Source organism: Cyprinodon variegatus, unplaced genomic scaffold (genome assembly GCF_000732505.1).
Source record: "Cyprinodon variegatus isolate N-32 unplaced genomic scaffold, C_variegatus-1.0 Scaffold1, whole genome shotgun sequence".
NCBI lineage: Eukaryota > Metazoa > Chordata > Actinopteri > Cyprinodontiformes > Cyprinodontidae > Cyprinodon > Cyprinodon variegatus.
Genome location: NW_015150454.1, coordinates 2,689,956 through 2,708,974, shown reverse-complemented (window position 1 = coordinate 2,708,974; position 19,019 = coordinate 2,689,956). Strand labels below are relative to the sequence as shown.

The following is a 19,019-nucleotide window of genomic DNA, read 5'->3' as shown; positions in this document are numbered from 1 at the left end:
GTCTTTGCCCACTGTCTTCTCTGTTGATAGTCTTTGCACAGCAGACCCTGGCATATATTTGGTGTTTTAACAGTAACTTAGTCCAACGATGCAATGCAAGAAAAAGCAAACGGGGAAGTTGGTAGGGGGATGGGGTACTCCCAGACAAAGTGTGAAGCTTGGACCTTCATGTTGCAAATTACCAGTCTTAACTGTTCTGTGCAGCTTTCAATAGTTGTCTTCAAAAAATGAAGAAAAAAAGAAAATAGATACCAATTGACTTCACAAAAACCATACTAATATTGGACATTTCAGAAATAAAAAGAATTAAAAAAATTAGGAATCATTTATTTCGATTTTATTTACCTAAATCATATTTATACTGTTAATATTGTTGATAAAACCCATATATATATATATATATATATATATATATATATGTATTTTTTAGGTTTATTGGTGCTGTTTAGCAACTGTATAACAGATAACTAAGTTAATGTAAACAAGGTAAGTTTTTGCATTTTTTATGCTCCACAGAAATGATCACTTCACACATTTAAGATGTGACCACTTGCTCTTTAATTAAAAACACTGTAATCTGTACAAGTAATGTACACATAAAAATATACACAGACAGCTAAATACTTTACGAGTTCATGACGATGCATAGAAATTAAAAATGCAAAATAAATGCTCATAAAAGAATGAAACAATGTCACAAAAAAGCCCAAACAATAGAAATGTTACGTTGCTTTGGTCTAGTCGCAGTGGCTACATTGGAAATAGATATTTTGTCTAAATAAAAGATGATGATGCTGTTATACTGCTAGATGTTCTCCATATTTACACAGAAGATCATTATAATGGTTATATATAATATAACCATATATATATATATATATATATATGGTTATATTATAAAGCTGTGATATGAGAAAACTTTTAAGCGTATGAGTCAGAAGCCTCTTGTGCTTGTTGTTGTGCAGATGTGCTGAGTAACAGTCTACGTCTGGTTACAGTGAAAGTGTTTGATGAACCTTAATAGAAATGGCTATAATGTGCAACAAAATGAAATATGACTGGAAATTAACACTCCTTTGGCTTGCTTCAGTTCTGCTCTCATGTTAATAAAGGTGTCCCTTAAAAATAACACTGGTATCCTGCATTTACTAACAAATGCTCTGACAAATTCCAACAGGGAGTCAATAAACATTATGATACTGAAAATCAACTCAAAGATAGAAAGCTAAAGATGGCCAAAATGTAACAAAACATAAAAATACTCCCTTCAGGTTTGTCACCTAGTTTTAAGCAAGTTTGCTCATCCTCAGAATGCATGATTTTCAAACACAGAATATATAATGTAAACATTAACTTGTCATGCATTACAGTATTAGGTGCACGCGTTCTGTCTGCAGATTCTTCTGTTTGCAACTGATCCATCAACTGAAACATTGGTATATCATCTACATTAATCCACATCAGTAATACAGCAAAATATATTGAGGTGCTACACATATATAAAAAATATACAACTTTTCCTCCGTTTTATAGATTCCCATTTATCTAGAATATCATTCCTTAATATAGACTCTTTGTAAAATAAAGTTCTCAGCAGCCGTATAACTCTATGCTCAGTGTAACACACAGCCCCGCGTTTACTGTGAGAATTTTCCTCGACCTCCATGAAAAGCCTGCAGAAAACAATGCAGAGGCACACACCCTTGCAAACGTTCACATCACCTGATGCCTGCTTTTCCAGGAATCTCCTATGAACATGGACATGCAGACATGCCACTCTCACGTCCTATAGCATTTATTAAAAATGATTAGGCCACCTAGCAGGAACTTGGAAGACTTTTACACCTTTTTGGCTTTGATTTGCTAGTAACGACATCTAGAGCGGTAATAGGAAAGCAATACGGTTTTAAGCTTTGAGAAATAAACTGCGACTGTTATTTTAGGGGTGTCTGATTCTATGATAATTATTTAAATGGGTTTTTGGAAAAAGAAGAATCAGGAGCAATGGTATGAATGTTACCCTGCTTGATCCATTCCATGTGTAAAGTTTTAACCTGCAATGTGGGAGTCACAGAGAAAACATAAACTACTGTAGTCATATCCTAAATCAGGCATCTCCAAAGTCGGTCCTCGAGGGCCGCTGTCCTGCAGGTTTTAGAGGTTTCTCTGCTTTAGCACAGCTGATTCTGATGATTGCAGTTCAGCAAAAGCCTGTTATCAACTATCAATGTAAATCAGCGGTGCTGGAGCAGGTAAACCTCTAAAACCTGCAGGACAGCGCCCCTCGAGGACCGACTTTGGGGATGCCTGGCCTAAATCTTTGATGCCACAACAGACTGTAAACCTGTACTTTTTTTTTTATTTTAATCACAGTTTAGGTTTAATTTCATTCTGAATAACTAACTAATCAGTGGGAAGAATAAAAACTAGTTCATGAGGCAGAAAGTTGGAATAGGATATAAAAAAAATTAAAAGAAGAGAAATCTTGATAAACCTTGGTAATATCAACCATGCTTCACCTATTCCCCGAGCTAAATATGGGCTTGCTAAATTGTCTGAACTAGTTTTGAGGCACAGTATGACTGATTATAAAAAAAAAACAAGTTCAAAGGGAGAATTAGCTTTTATCTAGTCCTAGAGTCTGAAGGGACAGAACAATATGTCCACAAGCAAGCAAACCCAGTGCTCCAACGTCAAAGTTAATATTAGTTGGCGTGATTTTGCAGATTTTCCTCTGCAGATAAACCGAAAAATCCCAAACAAAACAAAGCTGGAAATCTCAGGTGAAATCGTGCCATTTTTCTCACAGTGACCTAAGCAGAGATGATTTATTATGTTGCTTCTCTCTGGAAAGACAGGTTAGCACACATTTGCTGTAATAAAACAAACTGCAGCCGAAACACCTAAAGTACAAACGTGTCTACCAACTTATTTACAGTCTGGCAAATAAGGGAAAAACTGTTGAGCATGTGAAGTTGGTTGTTTGTAGCGCCACAGTTTAAATTGGTCACTGCTAAATGAACTGCTGTGTTAATGCCTCGTGATTTACTGTACATGCTGGTGGCCAGTGTTTCATACTGCAAGCTGTTAAGATGCTTAAGTGCTGTGTCATGAGATTGTTCTGTAGGGAATAGTTAATATCTTTCTTTCTTTATTTTTTTTTTTTGCTTTAGGTTCCTTTTTAATTTAAATACCCTGATTTAAATATATTCTGAGAATGATAAACACCTCACTGCTTTTGGTCTCAGGAAGGAAGCAGTCTTTGTGCTGGTAAAAACCTAATAGAAACGCTGTAGAAGATGCCATATGAGAGGAAGTAACAATGCACCTTAAGGAGACGTCCCCGATTTTAACAGTGGTGAGAGCTCGGTCAGCGCTCCAGGTAACACCATACTGAAGCTAGTGCAGCATTTGGTTCACAGTTCAATGTTTGGTTTGCATCTTCTGGGACACTTGAGTGTTTTCCTCCATTTTTTGTGAACAAATGATGTGCTGTGTTTAGATCTCTGTGGCAGTGATTTCCTCAAAGTGGATGTCATTGCTGCCACTGCGGACCTCGTAGTCCTCCATGTCCCGGTTCTCCAGCTCCAGGCTCAGCTCCCTCATCACTCGCTCAAGATCCCGGTTGCGGCGATACATCTGAATGTAGTTCTGCTGCAGCTGCTTTTGGTAGCGGATTACCTTGATTATCGGTAAAAGAAAAAAGTCAATAAAATCATAAAGGAAATAACTGTCAATGTGTGAAACAGAAACAGTTGAGGTTTACTTTTTCTTTCTCCTCGTGCCACACCCTTCTCTCTTCCTCAAAACGTGACCGCTGCTCCTCACCAGTTCTTCTCTCATACATGAGCTCAGCTTTGAGTCGATCAACCTGAAAAAAAACAACAACAAAAAACAGGCTTACTGTTTATGTGGTGAAAGATACAAACAAAAACACCCGCTAAGCTAAACTTGCCTCCTGGGACTTCAGGTGTGTGACAGCCTGAAATAGAAAGAGCGCTATACTAGTAACAAAATTACATGTACTGGAATACTGAGCTGCTAAAGTTTCACATCTTTCTAAGGAAGCGCTAACAGGAGAAAAGAATAAGAATATTCTGCTGGAAATAATATCAACATCTCCCTTTTCTTGGCTTTCACAAATGCAGCTTTATTTACAGCGTTTCGTACCTAGAGATAGGTGTCAATCATAAGCCTTTCAGAGTGTTATTTTAAAAGTTTTTTTCAAAGATTTACACAAAATCTACACATAATATAAATCCAAAACAAACTTTAGATAATGTAACATTGAAATTTTAATTGTCTACATGATTGGATTTTAGTGGACTGATCCCAACATATATTTGTTGACATGGATTGGACCCATTTGTCTACTATTGCCTGAGATTCCAATTGTTTCAATAGATGCCATGTAAAAATAGACTTGCATTAAGAAGGCAGTTTCCTAAAATACTTCACAATATTCTCCTTTGTAATCGTTTTTTCTTAATCTCTGTCAAGAAAAAGTAAAAAAACAAACAAAAAAAACATACCTGCTGTCGAAGTCCCATCAGTGTTTCTGCATTCTGCCTTTGAGCCTTGGCTTCATCGCTTTCTCCTCCCCACACCAGATAACCTTCCTCTCCATTGGGGTACAGGCAGGGGCTGGGACCCCCCCTTCCCATCACTACTCTCCCCTGTTGGAATGAAAGGCCCATGACCAGTCCCTTCTTGGTCGGGTTTCCACCGTGGTTCGACAGAGTGTCGCGGAGCCGGACTGACTCGTCCTCCAGACGGCTCACTTTGTCCCGCAGAAGCTCAGCTTCGCTCTTGCGTCTTTGGAGTTCGTTTTCACAAACTTCAAGCTCAAGGGATCGCGTCCGCATTGCAGTCTGGGCCTCCTGGGTTCGAGCCTGGCTGGCTTGCAGCTCTGAGCGAGCCTCCCTCAGTTGGGCCTTCAGTACCACGATCTCACCTGCTTTCTGACTGAGCTCAGACTGGATTTCTTTCAGCTGCTGCTTCAGAAGCGAGATCTCTCCTGACTTCTGACACACCTGATGCACAGCAGGAAAGGAGTGAGAGGAAGGCAGAAACATTATAAACGTCTATATGTTACTCATTTTATGCTCAAATATTTGGATTTGCTTCCTCCTGAAAGAAACACTTGCTAGGGATTACATGAACAAAATGTTCAGACAGAAAAATAAGACATTGCAAAGGTTGCAAATGCCACTCAAATTAGTTTAAAGCCTGAACTTTCCAGAGTCAGGCCCTGGCTCACCTCCCACTTTGTTTCCTCCAAACGGGGGCCCAGCTGCGTTTGCTCCCTCTGAATGGTGGCACACTTTCTCTCTAGCGTTTCTCTGTCCTGCAGCAGAGAGGAGAAGTCTTCTTGTAGCTTCTTTTTCTCCTGCTGTAGTTGGAATACCTGGGAAGGAGCAGATATATAGATTTGGATATGCAGCACAAATGAGTTATATGAATCAGGCTAGCAGATTAGAAAATGGATGGAGATGAAAACAAACTAATTTGGGAGGCAAACCAGCTAAAGAAACAGGGACAAAGTTTATTCTTCCAGCAGAACATCAATCCTAAGCATCAAAACGACACATTTAAAAATATATGGCACATCATGAAAAGTATTGCTTACAGGCAGAAAATACACTTCATTATTGTGTGAAGCTCATACCCCATACACTCTGCAGCTATACTTGTACTAATAGCTGATTCTAAAAAGTATTTGGAGGGCTGACCTGAATTCTTTGTAAATGATTTTAATACATTAATTATTTTTTCATTATGCTCCACAAATATGTTATGCAGATTTATACCCCAATAAAGTCCATTAATGCTTGCAGTTATAATATGAAGAAAGGGGAAAAGAGGTATGAATAGTTTTGCAAAGGATTGTATAGAAGATGAAACTGTTTCTGAGTGTTTGCTATACCTGTAACTGCAGCACCTGCTGTGCTCTCTGAGCTTTCTGAGAGGTTTGTTTCATCTTGACTGCACAGCTCTGTCTCAGCTCATCCATCTCTCTTTCACATCGTCTCTGCTTCTCCTCATAAACCTGTCAAAGCGAAATGTAAGAATGAGAGATCAGAGGTTGTTTTCTTCTTGGACCAACTTCTCATCATAGCCTCTATTTTAAATACTCTAAATGGGGTTTGATCTTATGATGAGAGGATCGTTCCCTACCTGGCAGATGGCTGCTTCATTCTCATCAAGGTTTTCCCGGAGCTGTTGGAGCTCGAGGTCTCGCTCCCGCAGCTTCTCCTCCAGCTCCTTCACCACCACCTCATATCCCTCCACAGGCGGTGGTGAGTGTCCACAAGACCCACTGTCAGAGAGGGGCTGCCCGCAACCTCTCAGTGACCCTGAGCCCGTGCTTTTACTGGACGAGGAACGTCCACTGTCCGAATTGCTATGACCATGGCTTCCACCTGTTCCTGGAGCATTGCGAACCAGGGCTGACACAGGCTCCGCCGGGCCCCCCGAACCAGAACCCGAGCTGGAGCCCTCACTGGGGGCCAAACTGTACACTGTGCTGCTTTGGGTAGGGATGCTGGAAAGGGAGTTTCTCCCTGAATCTGACATGGAGCAGGACTGACTGCTGCGAGCATTACGACATCCACTGTACAAGTTGGGTTTCCCTTCAGAGCTGGAGCTGCAGCTTCCAGCGTTACTGTGGGTACCACTGGAGCTGTTGGGGGCGCCAAGGGGCAACAGGAGGTTTAGACTGGCCTGACTCTCAGACAGATTGCTGCCTCCTGGCCGTGGAGACAGGTACTGCATAGAATGACGATTCTTGGGGATGACCGGTTTGAATGCTGTGGGACGGATCAACACTTTCTCCATGTTCTGAAAGGAAAAAGGAAAACTTAAAATGTATTATTGATGACTTATAAAAAGCTAATTTGTGCTATTTTGCAACGCACACAATGTAAAGCATTACTCTTAAAGGAACAGGAATTTTTTTTTACTGAAGTCATTGAATAAAACATTGAATAGTTTATAACTGTGACACAAAATGAAACGGCATCAATTTTAAAACATAATTACAAAAAGTGTAGCATGCTTATTTGCAAAACCAAATATAAAAACATATATCCTTTACATCTTTACTTTAGAGTGACTCCCGATTGTCTTTTAATGACCAATATGGCCAGTTGGTCTTAGGCAGAATTCCACTGGGCTGACATCACTCAACGATAAAGAAAAATAATTGCTTCCTCTGTTATGTGTATGATGTCATCATCATTAGAAAATATTTCAAAGTTGACAAATCATGTGTAAGTTGGCATCTGAATAACATCTTCCTGCTCATTATAAAGGAGGTATTTTCACTCATTTTTAAGTCATCGCGATGGTGACCTCATACATTAGTCAAACCTAAGATGGGTAATTAAAAACTGAACAGAAATCAGTTAAAACTAGTTTTAAGATTGTTAATGAACTTGTTATCGTTTTAAGATATACACACAAACATGTATTTTTCATATAATTCTGAATCTAATATTTTTCTTATTTATTTCTGCCATATATTTTCATTATCCTCTAATCAGTAGTTGAGCTTTAGAAATATGCATAGCATCATTAATATAGTCTATTAACCTAAAGCAACATGCATGGTATGGTTGTTACATGTCAGGTACACCGGTCATTGACCTTGACCAAGGCACCTTACAGTAGAACTGCAGTCAGTCCCTGGACTGGCATGGCTATCACTCCCCCTACAGAGTTAGGGACACATTTCCCACTGGGAGCAGCTTTATAGTCATGGTTGGCCACTTCTTTGATTTTACTTTGAAAAATCCTTTGGCAGTGAATCTATTAAGATTTAGAACAAAAGCTCACAAAACATTGCAAATGAATATCTGCAAAATTCTGCAGGAAACTGTTAGGACAGCTCAGTGACAGCACTAGGGGGATATTTCATAATTCGGATATTAAAAATATATAGTTTGTACTAGTCCAAATTAACTGAAACATCTTAATTATAATTCCGGATGTGTGACACTTTAAATGACAAATTAGATGACGTCATTTAAGATATTTTAAATGCATTTTGACTTGACAAAATGTGATTAAAGATTTCTTGAATTGTTATTTTTCCCTAGACATGCTATAAAAATATAAAACATTATTAAGAGCAGGTAAATTTAGTAAATAATGTATGTCTATTCTATTAAAATTTCTGTACTGTATCTCCATAATGGGTCTGCATTATGAGTCGTCTTTTCACATTACACCGGCTCCGCTGGTTGCGCGACTGAGGTTTAAAAATGAAATCGCATTTTTGCTCAGGCTACTCGTAAGCGCACAGACTGCCAAATATTGAAAGGGCAATATTATTTCAATTACTGTTAATATATAGTAGACATTTACACATTCAGTAATAAAAAAGTCCCAGGGGATGGTATGGGGGGATGGTCATTTAAGAAGGGGCATGATTTTTAAGATTTTTTTAAGAAGGGGAATGCCATCCCTCCTCATCCCCCATCATCTCGATTAATGCCTATAATTGTGTAACTAATATTTGTTTTCCTGCAGACATTCTTGATTTGAAAAGTTTGGTCCCTTACTTTAAAAACAAATGTTTGTAAATGGTGACAATAACACTATCTGATCAAGAAATTTAACACTAATTATTTAAACATATGACATGATAAACCAGCATTATAACTATAACCGTGCAGTTTTCACATAGGCCTATACGGTGCAAGAGAATGGCAGTAGGGAGTACTGGTAGGGGCACGCAGATAGATTACACCCAGTATGAGAATATAATCTAAAATAATGGTGATTTTAAAATATGGGATGGTAAGAATGCTGCCAGGCAGCACAGGGTGTGATGGTGAAATGAGTGTTGGTGAAGAAGGTGAAGTGGACAAAGCAGAGTGAAGGTAGAAGTTGATTCACAGAAAAATAAAGAAAGCTGTTTTGCTTTGAGATCGGCTCTAGGCAGCCAGGAGTTGCTGCCAAATGACAGGACCAATATAGCTAATACTATTGAGGAGAGAGGTGGGAGAGCACTTGGTATGTTCTCTTGAAGGAAATTGATAAGGCGGTGGTGGAAGAACAGGAGATTGTACAGAGGAAGAAATCAGCAAAGAGGAAGAGGGACACAGGAAGGACTAAAGAGAAATAGGTGCCAGGGATAACAGAAGCTGCAGCATAGAGGTAAAGGAAGATGAAGCTAAACAAAACATACAGTGACTTGGTGGTGGAAGAAGAAATTTGGTTGTTCCTGATAATAAAGAGCTAGAAGAGACAGCAGGAGAGTTTTTGACTAGCTTGTTAAATGGAGGAGAGATTGTTAAGACCAAGAGAGATGTTGAAAGTTTTGGCAACTACTGCACAGAATAATAAAGCTGACGAATCATATAATGAAGTTACGGGAAGAGCAGTGTAAGCCACACTAAGGAAAGAAGTAAGCCTCTATGAGCAGCAGTATGGTTTCATCACCATGCTTCTTTGTAGATCTAAGGAAAGCATACGGTCAGGTACCAAGAGAGGAGCTGTGGTTATGTGTAAAGAAGTGTTGGAGTAGCAGAGAACCTTGTTACAGTAGTGCAGGATGTATTTGAGGCATGTTGTGGGTGTGACAAGAGTTTAAGGAGGAAGTGGGATTGGCTGAGAACCTTCTTCTTTACTGTGCTGCTGGAGTGGTTGGCAATGCGGTTAGACAGGAATCAATAATTGCAGATAACAATGTGATCTATGGTGAGAGCAGGAAACAGGTTGGGGAAAACTGGAGAAATGCAGGTTTGTCCTGGAAAAGGGAAATAAGGAAGGTTGTGTGTAAAAGGGCAAAATGCATGTTTGAATGAGAGGACCTCAAGTGGAGCTGTGAGGTTATATAGAGTAGATAAAAAGGAAGTGGAGAATTTCAAGTACCACAGTCAACAATCTAGAGCAATGGAGAGTGTAGAATGTGTCTACAAAATAGAGATCAGTGATGTTCTATGGTTTGGAGAAAGAGGCACTGAAGGAGACAGGAGGCTGAGCTAGAGGCCTTTTGGTGTGAACGCACCATTCTCCATCACTACTCAGACCCCACCTTTGTGTCCGGTAGAACTTTCTTTTGAGTGGTCTGCAAAAGGGATCATACCATTATGTGAAAACAGGTTGGTGCAGCTTTTATAATGCCTTAATTATAGTAGTAATAAATCATCAGTTTAGCCTTTTGATGATTGATCCTTATGTTATCTAGTTTTACCAAAACAGAACAAAACTGAAAAAAAAATTCAGAATACAGGCTGTTGGGATCTGGAGATTCTCCACTTTCTCCAGCAGAGTGTGCTGTGGATCCTCCTGGGCTGGAGCCCTCCAGCACAGCTGACGCTCATCAGCTCATCAGCAGACCTGCCTTTATAAGCAGCTGCCAGACCTTCCTTCGACGCCGCAGTGTTAGCCAAGTTTGGTTAGCGAACCTGAGCCTCTGAATTTACTAATCGTTATCTTCTTAGAGAAACCAAATTCTAATTGCCTCTGTCTTCTCGCTCCTAGGAAACCAGTCTCTCGAGAGAAGCTCTGGATGAGCTTAACCTGAATCTGCCTGCCTGCCCTAGAGAGCCAAACCTATAGACCTCACTCTGGAATCCACCAGCTGCTCTTAGGAAAGAGCTAATCACTCCAACCAAGGTCTGTTCACTGGAAGTCAGAGGCTAGACGATGCTGCTGCCTAAGCACTCTGCTGAACCAACAGTCTCTGGACCCAACCGGTTCCCTCTCTCAGAACTAACCTGGATCTCTTCAAGGTATCCACTGAAATATCTGATAACCCATTTAACTCATCTGCATACCAAGCTAACCAACTATCCGTCTCTGCAGACGCCAGAGAATCCTGCCCGGACCAGAACCTGAATCTTGTTTTTGTCTTGTGTGAAACTTTAATAAACTCTGTTAAACCTTTTACCAAGTCTCCAGTGGTGTTCTGCATGTGGGTTTATCTCTAAACCGATCATGACACAGGCAAGGGAAACTATATACACCTTTGTTTGTTTATGACCGTTTTCACTAAGCAATGGCTTTTTATTTTACAAAAAAAACAAAAAAACTGATTTGCATTTTTTCATGTATTCCTATTATTTATAAAAGAAGCTTAACAGTCTGCAGAAGTTTACCTATTTGCTCAATTACTTGATTAATAGTGATAATAATCGGTAGAATAATCTGTTACTAAAATGTTTGTTTGTTACAGCTCTAAATGACATTTTTATCTGCCTGAGAGGCGTGGTTTATGCCGACTCACAGCATGTTTGGCGCACATGCAAACGCTTATGAGGATCAAATAATTCTGAATTAAATAAGCTGAACTGAGTGCATACATCAGGCACATGTCAACGTGATACATTTCCTCTTGGCTAGGCAGTCTGATTAGATGCCATCAAAATATTCCTGTCGACAACTTTACATTTCACATTTTGAGTCCCATCTTCTGTTTTATTCCTTTAACTCATGTCCATACAAAAACGATAATCTGTTTATTTTCTCTGTCTTTTTATCAGAACTTTCAAGGTAGCAATACATTTTGAGAAAGCAAACATAGCTTTTGTACAGTGCTTGTTAATATGTAATGGCAGAGCAGATGTATGTCCCTGACAGGAAAGTTTAATCACTGTAAACAACCTCTGTATAAAAAACAGTGATGTGAACTGACTCCTTAAGAGCCTTTTTAAGACTGTTACTCTTCTTCATCTTAAAGTTACTAAACTGCCTGAATTCTCAAATATTTATAGTCCTTTATTTACAGGTGATGTTTTTTTTCTCCACAAGCCAGAGAGGCTAGGCTGAGTAGCTGGACTTGCAGAGCAGGGATGGTTTATGGTCTACTTATGGTTCCTAAGCAGATAGATGCTGAGACTGGAACTGCCAGAAAGGAGGCCTACAGTAGAGGAATACCAAAGAGGACATTTATGGATGAAATGAAATAAGACATTAAAATATTATGGTTTGAGAGAATAAGATGTGGAAGACCGGGTTAAATGGAGACAGATGACTTACCTTCGAGACCTTTAAAAGGGGAAAGACCTCCCCAAAAAAGAAAGTTTCTACAAATGTTCAATAAGCCAGAACAATTTTGCAACAAGAAACACAAGAAAAAAAAAAGCTCAGATAAAAATAGTTTGAAAGGTTGGTAGGACAGATTGTGTATGGATGAAGGAAATTCAAGACTATTAATGCCTGGCCTCAAAAGTTATTGACCATCAAAGATCTCTGGAATTGCGTTTCATGTTCTGCTGAGTCTGAACAATGATGCCATAAATAGCAGGTCTCTGTGAACATCATCTGTCAGCAGTCTGGTAGGGATCGTATGGAAAAAACACTGAACTCTGCAGACTAATCTTTGCTGAAACCAAAGGGGAAATTTTCAGTAATAAAGAGAAGAAGAATACACTGATTTGCTATATAATAGTTCTAGAGCGGATTACTAAATACAATTACCTTTTTGTATAATTGTATTAAGAGTTTTGTGTGTAACAGTGGTTCCATGAACAGGAGAAAAATGCAGCAGTTGGGCATTATTCCATCTGTGCAAATTAATTCAAATACTGAAGAACATTTATCAATACTGCTGATTGTTATTTAGCACTGTGTTTACAACACAAAAGGTTACCTCTGGTGAGGTAAACTGACATTCTAATTTGTTATGATGGCTGAAACAATTATCAAATGTATCTACATGAATCAATTGATGCAATAATGGCAAACTAAATGAGTAATTGAATAATTTTCTACTAGAACATACAGATTCTAAAAAAATATATATTTAGCAGATTCCCAAGAGCAGAAGCAGCGTGCTTTCCCAAATAAAAATATCTTTGAGAGTAGGTTCCACCAGATATCAACATTAACATTTCAGATACTCTCCTGTTTGTAGTATTTAGAGGAGATATATTTTTTGGTTGTGCTCTGTGGATTATTATTATTATTTTTTTTTTTTACAGCTTTTTGTTCATTTTTTTTATAAAAAGCAAAAACAAAGATAATGCAACTTGCCATTTAACTGTACTGCAAGAGTCCTGTTTATTTGAATGACATGATGCTTTTTGTTTTAGAAACTTGATTTTTAAAATGCTAATAATTTTGATTGTTTCACTGTAGAGGCAGGTGACCCTGTATTGATAATACTATAAGTTAATTGAAAAGGTTGACCTTTTTTTCCAACACATATTAATGTTAAATTTATTTTTTCAGTAGCAGATTCATCAAATGTTAATTTACACACTAATGTTCCATGTCTGCATTTTCCTTTTCTAAAAGAAATTTGTTTACTTTTTTCAAGTATACATCAGAGATCAATAACTATTAAACCTCTACCTTCGTCTCACCTTCTCTAGCTGTCCAGACACTGGGACCAGTTTGGGTGGAGGTCCACCAATGTTGCCATTAACAGTCCCACTCTCCTTTTGGTCCTCTTGGTCGCTGCAGGGACTCGCAACGGTTAGCACCAGGTTGTCATTCCAGTCTCCAATAACCACTTCTTCACCAACATATCCAAAGTTCGCATTAGTTCCACTCACTGCTGCTCCAGCAACCCCTCCATCTCCAGCTGCACCGGCAGAGTTTCCGGGTCTCGGCTGCTTTTTGGTGGGCAGTGGTGGAGGTAGAACCTGTGCCTGCGGCTGTGTTGGATTGCCATTTACCAGCAACTGCTCCAGGGAGCTCCCACTGCGAAGGCTCTTATCCTGTAGGCGAAAGCAGCTGGTAGCTGGTGTGGAGCGCCGTGGCTTGTGTGGGAATTCACTGCCAGCCCTGCAATGCCTCTCTTGATATGTCCTGCCTGATATGAGACTGCTGACTGAACCCATGGCTGAATCGGTGCTGAAGGCGCCACAAGGGACAGAGCAGGGGTCCGTGGGGGAGCTAGATGATGGCGGCCGGCGCTGCTGGAGTTCAAGACCTTGATTGGAATGGTCACTCACAGGTAGTGGCTGAACCAGAGCCATGGCAGCCTGACTGCATCAGACAAACCGCACACTGACAGGAAAGAGAAAACAAAATTACACAGTGTTTCATAACCACAATCCTCAAATAGCGATGTAGTAACATCTGTAACACAAAACAAAAAACTAAAATATATTTGCTGTTTGCCAGGCATGGAGATAGTTTTGTCAGCTCCTAGATTTGTAAAAGACTCCCAATTTCCCAATCTCTTTTACAGCTGCTTCCTCACACAGTTGCTTTCTTTGCCCTTAATATACGATAGAAAGGCTAGGAGTAATGTATTTAATAATGCTTTCAGAAATTATTGTACTTTTTGTTTTATAGAAATCAGTAAGGCTAATCCTTGCAGTCTGGTGTGAGATGAGGAGATAGAAACTGATCACGATGGTACCCATCAGCAGCTGATTGATTTTCCCAAAAGTTCTCATCTTTAACTGCTAGCACTCATCTCTGTTTGAACGGCTTTGATTTGAGTCTGTTTTTTTTCATACAGTTACACTGCTCACACGTATCAAGACTGCTTTGTAGAAACCAACAATAGCATCAGTTAAACTATTTTTAGGAACAGAAATATGAGCAGATAATATAAATACAACAAGAAGCAGCAGACTGAGCTCTACATTTTTAAAGGCTTTATAGATTAACAGTCTTTGTTCCCCCTGAGGACAAATAAAAAGGAAATGGTCATGTATTTAATCTTTGCCATTCTCGTCTCATTAGTCCAAACATTTTGATTGTTTGATCAGTGGGACAGTGGCTAGCACTGCTGCCTTTCAGCAAGAAGGTTCTGGGTTCGATTCCCGGCCTGGGCTTTTTCAGCATGGAGTTTGCATGTTCTCCCTGAGCATTCGTGGGTTATCTCTGGGTACTCAGACTTCTTCCCACAGTCCAAAAACATGACTGTTAGGTTAGTTGCTTCTCTAAAATTTCCTTCTTGTTTTTTTTTCTGCAACAACACAAAATTTGAAAGAAGCAAAGGCGTTATAGAGCTTCCTCTAAAGTTTACATCTATACATGTAAGTTTATAAACCCAGAAATCCTTTTTTTTTGTAGTTAAACTTCATAAAGTGAGCCTATTGGGTGCTGTTTGACTTTTCCAACTGAATTCAACTGCACATAGTAGTACACAGCTATTTCACTGACACTTGCTTGCGTCAGTGTAGCCCCACTTTCAGGTATAGAAGCATCTCACTTAGACACACACCCATAAGCAAGGCATGTTTAGTATCAAGTCAATTCAAAGCGCTGCACAGGAAAAAAGAAACCTAATTAGTAAAAAACTTCACAGTAACACATAGGTAATTAAATAATTAACAGACATGAATAATTAAAGAGAAGGAAAATGAATTTTGAATTATCTTAAATTTTAAATGTTAACATAATTTTTTAAAATGTATGATAAAATTATAAAATGAAGAAAGCTGGACTGCAAATTTCACTAACAATGTTTAGATAGCCCAGCTGCATGCTACTCTAGTTTTATTGTTGATTTAAAACATCATAGGGTTTTAGCCCTTTTACAGTTTTCAGGGAGTTTTTTGCAGATTAGAGGAGCATCAGAGCTGGTACTGTTAATCCATGCTTGGTTGTTGGTTTGCAGAATAGACTTAAGACAGAAGACCCGAGAGGTCTGGATGGTTGATACACTGATAACAAATCTGTAATGTATGTTGTGCTAGCAAATTCAGTGTTAATACTAGTGTTGCACCGATACAGATACCATGATCGTACGGGGTCCCGATACTGCCCTAAAATGGTGGTATCGGTATCGGCGAGTACCAACAAATAGGGCACCGATACCATTTTGAGAGCCATAAGTTTATTCAACTATTGTCACCCACTCCTGGTAGGCAATAAAAAGTTCTACTGGATTCACTTTGTGTTAGATTTTTTCCCTGCTTCACAAAGGTAGGCAGCAGCTTGACAAAGCCATGATGGCAATTATTTTACATTATTATGGTATCGGTATCGGCCGATACGGCACAGCCAGGTATCAGGTATCGGTATCGGGGCCAAAAAATGGCATCGGTGCAACACTAGTTAATACTTGACAGTCTGTGAACCTTATGTCATTTCAGCACCCACACCCCTCTGTACAGCATTTAAGACCTTATTTTCTGCCCTGTGCGTCTGGTAAAATTTGCATGTGGAAAAAACATGGGGGACCAACGATAGCTCCTACTGGTGAAGGTTCACTAAAATAAACATGGAGAGATATTTTATCATTTGGAAAATAATTATCAGCACGCTAAGTTTGAAATATTCTGTTGGTCCATAAATAATTATTTTAGTTTTGTTTCGGCTGAAGAAAATGTTCCACATCCATGAATTAATTTCTTCTATGCATTTACCCAGTGCTTGAATGGGTTCATAGTTAGCTAGTAAAATCATTATGTATAGCTGTGCATCATCTACATAGTAGTTGCTACTTATGTTGTTTATCATAATCTGGGTTAGATTGAGCAGTTGTTGTGGTCTCTGATGTAAAGTTACACAATAAAGTCCCTTTCTTTTAAGCTGGAATGAGTAAAGTGGTGTAACAGAAAGAGGATTAATCTTGACCTCCAACGCCTCAGCAGCACTCGTTTCATACTTTGCCAAGTTAGTGCCTTGAGCCAACAGCTAAAACTGTTAAGTCTGTGGCATCACTCAAACACTGATGCTGAGTAATGATTCAGTAATGCTAAACTAAGCTACCTGCAACTTTCTGTTGTCCTAACACGCCCACAGGTCTATGAAAGAAAAATACTGGGGGGTGTAGTAAACTGTTACCATTCTACTCAATATGGGATCATTTCTGAAGAGTTGTCTTCCAATGCGCAGAGTGGGGGAGGAAAAAGGAGGGGACTGATTCTGTGAGTCCACATGAGTCAAGAGGATAAAGATATGTGTGGTATGTGATCACTTCCAATGCCAAAATAGCCTGGGCTCACAACCTCCCCTTACCTTTTATGCAGCCTCCTCCCCTTCCTCCTCCTCCAGCCCTGACAAGGACCTCTCGCCCAAGGATAATAGAATTAACAACCCTTTGCAACCATCAACCATGCCCCCCAAGCTCTTATCCTGTGACCTCCTGTAGAGTTGTAGGGAACTGGTTTGATTTCACCCCCCAACCCTGTGAGGAGGGAATATTGTTCTGGCTACTCCGGCAACAAATCTCAAAGGCTAATATCCCCCCATGTTCCTCACAGTTTCTTTATGTTAGGAAATAACCCCTCCAGTCTTTCTTTGTTGATACATTCCTCTCAGAAAGTAAAAATAGTTTACTCTCTTTGCCCCTTCTTCCATAAAGTTATCTTCCTCTCCTGTCAGCAGCACTGAATAGGCAGAGAAAACATTTTTCTCTCACTGAATCATTTAAAAATAAACTGACTAGCAGGAACTTTGCACCGAGACAATAGAGGGACACTAAAAATCTAAATTCATAAAAATTACATCCTAATGTATTCCTAAAATTAAGCCTTGCAGTTTCTGGAAGATTAAATTTTAAACCATGCTTCTGTGCTTGAGTTTATCCTCCACATCAAGTGAACCAGAATGAGAACTTTCCAGGTAGCTTTCTAACAAGATTTAGAAGGAGGGTCAGCAATGGGGAGGAAATAATCCTATTATGATAAGTCTGTTAAAAAATCCAAAAGGGGAAGAATATTATTCTCTCAAGGTGGATCACCCCTTTTGGATTAAACACAACCTCGCTGTTCTGGAGACTCAGTTGGGCTTTAGACAGAGTTGAAAACGGCCAGAAAAGGGAAAAAAAAAAAAAAAAAAAACACATTTTAAAGGCAGTGAAAAAGGGGCAAACTGAATGGGGGTGAGGGATGGAGAGGTTTAGGGGATTCTACAAGAGCAGGTAGTCAAGAAAAAGAGGTCACAATTGCTTGTAGAAAGCAGGCATCTTTAATCAGACTTGAACATCTAAAGACATTAAATAAAATTTTATTCTTCAACTATATATTTTAATCAGAAGAAAACAGAACAAAAATCTAAAGAGAGAACATGTTTATGATAAGTTATTAATTAGGGTTTTAGGAGATGTACATAAAAAATGGAAGCCTTCATGTGAATAGTTGACTTAAGGTCTTATTTGATTTTAATAACATACTAAGACACAAAGAACAGATCCTATAAAATATGTTCAAAGTTCCACACTTTATCAGAATACTTTTTAATGTATAAAACAAGGGTTAATTTAGTGTTGATAATTCCACAAAGCCTTTTACCATGTGATTTTCAAAAACCACATGTTGCAAGAATAGATTGAATGAATTAATGTAGAGAAAATAAGAGCTGAAAAGGGTTTTAAAAAGAATGAAATGCAACAGAAAATGGTTTCTGGAAATACAAACTCAAATAGATAATGAATAAAACTCTTTTGTTTTTTTCTATTCTCACTAGGCAGGAAAATACTAGAAAATGGTTCACATAAAAGTGGAAGGTTAACTTATAAAGGTTAATGAATAATAGAAAGTATTTGTCAAATATTCCCACCAATCCCCACCCTTTTAGTCCTTTACAACTGTCTGACAATGGCATTTCTGAAATAGCTACACAACAGCCCTCTGAAATTTATAGTGTTTACAGTTAAATTAGTATTTTTGAGTTGGGAGTTGTGAAGTCGGTGTTGCCAAGGTTGACATTTTTCTCAGCAATACCATTTATGTCCATCTCTGGCTCATTGAGGTGATAAATAAATCTGGTGCTTAATTCTCAGTGCTTTGAAAAGTGTTGAATTGAAAACAAAATTGTTAAGTGTTAACTTACATATAGGAAGGTAACCTAGTTTCATTTGTAATATTAGGAAATTATATGTTGATGACAGCAAATATGAACTTTAGCATACAGTACCTATTTAGCAAATGCAATGATGGATTAAATTTAGATTAGATTTATAGATATAATCTAAGAAAATAAAATGTTTCAGCACTATACAATGACAGAGCAGCCAACCCAATTTTTTCATTATTTGAGCTAATAATTATTTCACCTCTCGGATGTACTCACATTACATTATTATTTACAGAAGGAAACATTTTAACCAAAGACATTTACCGGTAATACAGAAAAAAAAAAAAAAACGCAAATTGTTT

At 38.7% G+C, this 19,019-nt stretch overlaps 1 protein-coding gene across 2 annotated transcripts in view; it reads right to left on the bottom strand.

The window, feature by feature from the left end:
* Positions 1 to 2,291: 2,291 nt before the first annotated feature.
* LOC107098179 (leucine zipper putative tumor suppressor 2 homolog) overlaps positions 2,292 to 19,019 on the bottom strand; it is a 55,095-nt gene continuing 38,367 nt past the window's right edge. For both annotated transcript variants that reach the window (XM_015395727.1, XM_015395805.1), the window contains 7 exons: positions 13,317 to 13,965; positions 6,178 to 6,840; positions 5,927 to 6,049; positions 5,261 to 5,407; positions 4,533 to 5,033; positions 3,767 to 3,871; positions 2,292 to 3,681 (listed from right to left, as the gene is read on the bottom strand). In XM_015395727.1, the coding sequence (XP_015251213.1) occupies positions 3,499 to 3,681; positions 3,767 to 3,871; positions 4,533 to 5,033; positions 5,261 to 5,407; positions 5,927 to 6,049; positions 6,178 to 6,840; positions 13,317 to 13,934 (2,340 nt within the window). In that variant the 5' untranslated portion in view covers positions 13,935 to 13,965 and the 3' untranslated portion in view covers positions 2,292 to 3,498. The remainder of the gene's footprint in view (positions 3,682 to 3,766; positions 3,872 to 4,532; positions 5,034 to 5,260; positions 5,408 to 5,926; positions 6,050 to 6,177; positions 6,841 to 13,316; positions 13,966 to 19,019) is intronic.